This window comes from Glandiceps talaboti, chromosome 19, assembly GCF_964340395.1.
Source record: "Glandiceps talaboti chromosome 19, keGlaTala1.1, whole genome shotgun sequence".
NCBI lineage: Eukaryota > Metazoa > Hemichordata > Enteropneusta > Spengelidae > Glandiceps > Glandiceps talaboti.
The window spans coordinates 13,005,548-13,011,237 of record NC_135567.1 but is presented as its reverse complement, the minus strand read 5'-3'; the positions used below and the strand labels follow the sequence as shown (position 1 = coordinate 13,011,237).

Below are 5,690 nucleotides of genomic sequence, written 5' to 3'. Positions count from 1 at the left end.
GTGATCGTCCCTTATGTACGTACGCAGAATAGTGTCATATGACATTTGCCACCTACTACGCATGTATAGTGTTGACATGCAAACCATGTGTATAGTGTGTGTATAGTGTGCGTGTATGTATGTATGTATGTATGTATGTATGTATGTATGTATGTATGTATGTATGTATGTATGTATGTATATGTGTATATGTGTATGTATGTGTATGTATGTATGTATGTATGTATGTATGTGTATGTATGTATGTATGTATGTATGTATGTATGTATGTGTGTGTGTGTGTGTGTGCGTGCGTGCGTGCGTGTATGTATGTATGTATGTATGTATGTATGTATGTATGTATGTATGTATGTATGTATGTATGTGTGTTTGTGCGCGTGCACCAGTGTACGCGTGTATGTATGTATGTATGTATGTATGTATGTATGTATGTATGTATGTATATGTGTATGTGTGTATGTGTGTATGTATGTATGTATGTATGTATGTGTGTGTGTGTGTGTGTGTGTGTGTGTGTGTGTGTGCGTGCGTGCGTGCGTGCATGCATGCATGCATGTATATATGTATGTATGTATGTATGTATGTATGTATGTATGTATGTGTGTGTAATGAAGTCTCGCGGGAGAAGTAACATTATAACATTGGAAGTCCAAGTGAGATAGTAACCAACATTAAACATAATGTCAACTCAGATATTATACATGTAGAGATATGGCACAAACTGAAATAATGCAAAGACCGGCTACATTATTATGTAAACGGTGAGTATTTATTAATAACACGAATAGCATAAATAAATGGTGACTTTTTAATATTAAAATGTATAACTTTATTAAATTTACAATACTCAAATCGTCAGTAAGTACACTTTGATCACTCGAAGCGCTGTTTTGAAGCAGGGATTAAAGCGTTATTTACTGTTTTTAATACTGTATTTTGAAATCAGGCAATGTAATTGTCAACCAATCTGTAGAACAATATTTGGTGTTCCGTTCAGCGGATTAAACTCATGTATCCCTCAGAATCTTTTGCCTCAGGAACTATGTCTGTATCCTCCGGCATAGTTTCATAGATTCCTTCGGATGGAAGCCCTGTACTATCTCTTGTACGTCGATCTTCTTCTCCCTTTGTAGAAGATACGTTTTCAGCTGACACGTTTTTATTCTTGTAATGTGCTTCGTCTGGCATTTCAACCTCGTACGTCTGGTTTGTTGAACCAGTTCGACCAATCTCCTCTGACATTTCTAAGTGTACGTCACTTGTCTTGGCCTGATGAGTGTGTTCTGACGTTTTGTCCAGCTCAGATCTGACGATAAAACGTATAATATGTTGCACAAGTGTTTCACAACAGTACACAAAGTGTACAAATTTCCAAGTCAGACAACAGAATCAAATTATTAATGTGGCTATATGGATGAGGATTGGTATTTTTAATCTATAAAACAATTTAATCATGGCTTCCTACTTGAAAAATCAATGTAAAAAAATGTAGGCCAAGTCTAAATTTGTAACTCAATAAATTGCAGAACATTACTAAAAATGTAAAATGCTGTTATTGGACGTACAATAATAAACGTTTTTGCTCATTTTAAAGGCATTTTTCACTGTTTTGAGTTACAAACACAGACTTTATCAATGTTATTTTACATTGATTTTTCAAATAGGAAGCCATGATAAAATTGTTTTATAAATTAAAAATCCAAAATAAATACCCAATTCCATCCATAGGACCACATTAAGATGAATAATTCACTATATCACATATAGAGAAAGCATATCTAATTAAAGGTTGATCATGAGGGGAAAATATGGTCCAAATATTTTTGTGTTATAATAATCAAACGACAATGTGTATTCATCAGCTTGGTATAGAAAATAGTATAGCAGACACTTCAACAGAGGAAACAGCAATGGGTTTTCAATACATTTATCTGTTCTGATTCTGATGAGGATCGTCGACCAGGAGAGAATGAAAGCTCAATGATCTTACAAGTTCAAGAGTTGTAAGGATTGATATGCATTTAATAATAAGCTTCAACACTTACCTTTCGGCCAGTCTTCGTTTTAGGATAAATACGAATACCAAAGAGATGACGAGGGTGATAACCAAGACTACTATCAGACTAGACAACACGGGTACAAGGGGTGATGACTGATTCCATTGACTTTTCAACTTTCCTAAGTCTGTAGTTTAGGATAGTAGATAAGTTGAGAAAACATATCAAGTTATAATACACAAAACAATTTCAAAACTAGATATGTATTTTTTCTGCAGTAAATGGGAATACCATATTATCGTCCGCCCAGGTGTTACCTTAAAGTTTTCCTTATTATATACTTTGGAACTAAATGAACTGCAATTGTGAAAAGGGCACACTGCGACATTACAGTTCAAACAAAACACACTCGTAGTCAAGTTGCCAGAGGTGGTTTGGGGGATTAACGTTGCATTGTGAGTTATATGATATTGTTTTGCAGATTCCACCTCAAAAAGGTGTCCTGTTAGCATATCTGACGGGTGCCACTCGCGCAACCCTGTGCATTTTGTTATATCGCGAGAAAACCGAAATACCATGTATTGCTATGGGTAAACGCATGTTTTGGTAGGCTTGATAGTTACTGCCTATAAAACCATGTCAAAGTTACTAAAAGACACATTTACATGTTACACACTGTATACTATGAATAATCAGTCAATATATATATATATATATATATATATATATATATATATATATATATATATATATATATATATATATATATATATATCCATCTAGTGGTCTTTTAAACTTACCATCACATGTTAGATTGTCTGCATTCAGTGTATAGCCAGTACCACAGTAACAGGTAAATGATCCAAGAGTATTTGAACACAAGTCAGTACAGCCACCATTGTTACTAGCACACTCATCCACATCTGATTATAGAGAAAGTGCAGTTTAAAAGCATTATTTGAATGTTGCCATAAGAATGAAGGGTATTCATGTTTCCATTGTATGTTTTTTTACGTGAACAATCCAGGACATGTCCGTGGTTGTAACCAATCAATGGCAAGAATCTCAATTTGTAAAAGGTTTACTACTATACGAACAGGAAGTGATTTGAAAAGAGAACATTATTACATATAAACTTATATTTTATTCAAATAAAGATTTGAAAGGGAACATACATACATATTATCAGGCAACCGAAAATATTTAAATTCAGTATAGTTAAAACCTGTCAAATTCACTTACCAACGCATAATGAGCCATTTGCATTCATCGTATAACCAGTGTTACAGGAGCATCTGAAAGACCCTATGGTATTTGTACAAGTCTCGATGCATCCATCATTACCAATATGGCACTCGTCAATATCTTCAAAGTGAAAAAGTTATATTTTAATTCAAAAATTAACATTGGTATTTAAATGAGTAAGTCTCAATGCAACCATCATTACAAATATAGGACTCCATATCTTCAAAGTGAAACAATTAAAAAAAAGAAATTTTCATTTTTTTAATTTATATAACTAAAGTAAATAAACATCTTGTAAAAGTTCAGGTTTTACCATGTACAACCCAAAACAAAGATACATCCTTGATGATAATATTTTAGTTATGATCGTATTCCTTCTGCCGTAACTGGTGAAAATATATGCATGCATTTTTCTATGATAATGGATGTATTCAATAATGCCCATGTAGTCTCATTGAACTTCATGGTTGCCAGTATTGTGTATTTCACAAGGTGTAACAAACAATTTCTCAAAAGCATTAAACGAAACAAGACAAAATGTATGCACAATTCCCACTATAGTATATTACTTGAAGTATAATTCTATTATGAGGTGCGTCATAGATCAATGTGATTGAAATCCGATGTGGTGTGCACAGCCCAATTTATTTTTGGCTGTTACATTTACTGTCGTTTGTTCTTTTGTGTTCGCTCGTTACATACATCTGACACAACACCATAGGTGTTCCAGTACCAAATCTCGTACTTAGGAGTAGCCAATCACAATCTGTCTTACATTGTATACACCCAACATTCAAAACTGATAGCAAACGAACCACCAAACAATAATGATAATACTGTTGTCTGTGCTCTGTGCTTGTGCTCCACTCAACAGAGCGCTCTGAAGTTCTGTACCCGTTTGTTTTGGCACTTCTTTGTTGAGTGAATTCACTAAACACCGAGATTTGGTACGGGAACGCCTATGACGTGTCAGATGTATGTAACGAGCGCTCACAAAAGAACAAATGATAGTAAACGTAACGTCCAAAAAGAAATCCCAAAGTGTACAATACACCGGATTTTAATCAGGTTGGTTATAGATATAACACTTAACAGATTTCTTGATCAACACCATGACATCCGCTCCACGTGCTACACTCGCATCAATTTGCTACTCCTAGACAGTACCACAAGACATTGGATTTCTCCATTTTCTGTGAGTACTATTCCTAAGCGTGAGAAAACTTGCAAGCCTTCTTTGCTTGTTCTGTTTTGACTCACAAGCATAATGTTATCACATGCATCACACATTCGTTTACTTACCATCACATGCTAGGCCATCTGAATTCAGTGTATAACCAATACCACAGGCACAGGAGAACAATGCAACAGTGTTTGTACAAATATCAGCACAGCCGCCATTATCTACAGCGCACTCATTAATGTCTAAATAAAAAAAAAAGATGTATAAAGTTTTATGATATATCATCAGCCCATGTAGTAAACCCTTGAAAAGTCCTAATCCAGTTCATTAATATTTTTGACTAGATTCACATATATCGGCTAATGATTATTGAAATATGGTTGTCGGTGGCCGAGAGGTTAGCTCGTACACAACTACCTCTGCAGCCTGGTTTCGAACCTTTGCTTAAATCAACGACCCTGTAAGTAAGAGTGCTGTTCAGTTTGACTCTACCATAACGCACGTGCCTCACTCCAAAGCCAGAAACAGGAGAGATGCTCACAGCCCCGCAGTCAAAAAATCAAAGTAAAACACACACGACGCTTGGGTCGCTACAATAATTAAGTCACAATCGAAATGAGCTTCCTAAGATAACAATAGCTCATGCATAATCATGAGCGTCATGGAAATGAAACAAAGGACACTAAATTTAACCTATGACATCTTCAGACATACGATATTTGTGTACCAATGTGAGCTACTGCAATAAAAGATATTCATTTCTCTAACTAGGTGTTTGGCAAAATGTATAAACAGCGCCATGTCTGATCCCAAACACAGTAATTACAAATTCATGATAGACAGATGGACATATAGTTAGAGAAAGACAGATAGGCAGACAGGCAGAGATGAAGCCATATGGAGAAATGAACTCCCAGAGAATGAGAATTAAACAGAGAATCAGAGTTAAACACTTTCTAATGAAATGAAAGCAAAAGATACAGTGAGTGCTTATTCCACTTACCCGAACAAACTTTTGTTCCGGCTTTATCTGCAGTGATGCCAAAATCAATACAGAATACATTATTATCTTCGTCGTCATCTGCCACTATTATTGCAACACATAGTTTGCTGTAAAGCTGGCAATTAGTAGCATCGATGGTCAAGCTTGCAGCAATGGCTGTATAAGAACCATCAGCAAATATAACAGTTGCACCATCTGGGCCACCACTAGTTGCTGTTACTGGTACTGATTTGGCTGTTCCATCAGTGCTACTGAAGTACAT

The 5,690-nt window shown here is 35.4% G+C and overlaps 1 protein-coding gene across 1 annotated transcript; it reads right to left on the bottom strand.

Annotated features, from left to right (window-relative positions):
- Positions 1-986: 986 nt before the first annotated feature.
- On the bottom strand, positions 987-5,690 carry LOC144450005 (uncharacterized). Its single transcript, XM_078140570.1, has 6 exons — positions 5,429-5,690; positions 4,545-4,667; positions 3,240-3,362; positions 2,798-2,920; positions 2,046-2,184; positions 987-1,306 (listed from the first exon to the last, which is right to left on the bottom strand). Exons 1-6 carry the CDS (start codon positions 5,688-5,690, stop codon positions 994-996), a joined length of 1,083 nt encoding a protein of 360 aa, XP_077996696.1. The 3' UTR covers positions 987-993.

Bases quoted from the DNA above. Each gene is read 5' to 3' on its own strand.
- LOC144450005 (XM_078140570.1), bottom strand. From the start codon at position 5,690: ATGTACTTCAGTAGCACTGATGGAACAGCCAAATCAGTACCAGTAACA. The intron at 4,668-5,428 runs GTAAGTGGAATA...TTTTTTATTTAG, and splicing joins CGGAACAAAAGTTTGTTCGG to ACATTAATGAGTGCGCTGTA. The intron at 2,921-3,239 runs GTAAGTGAATTT...CTCTATAATCAG, and splicing joins AAATGGCTCATTATGCGTTG to ATGTGGATGAGTGTGCTAGT.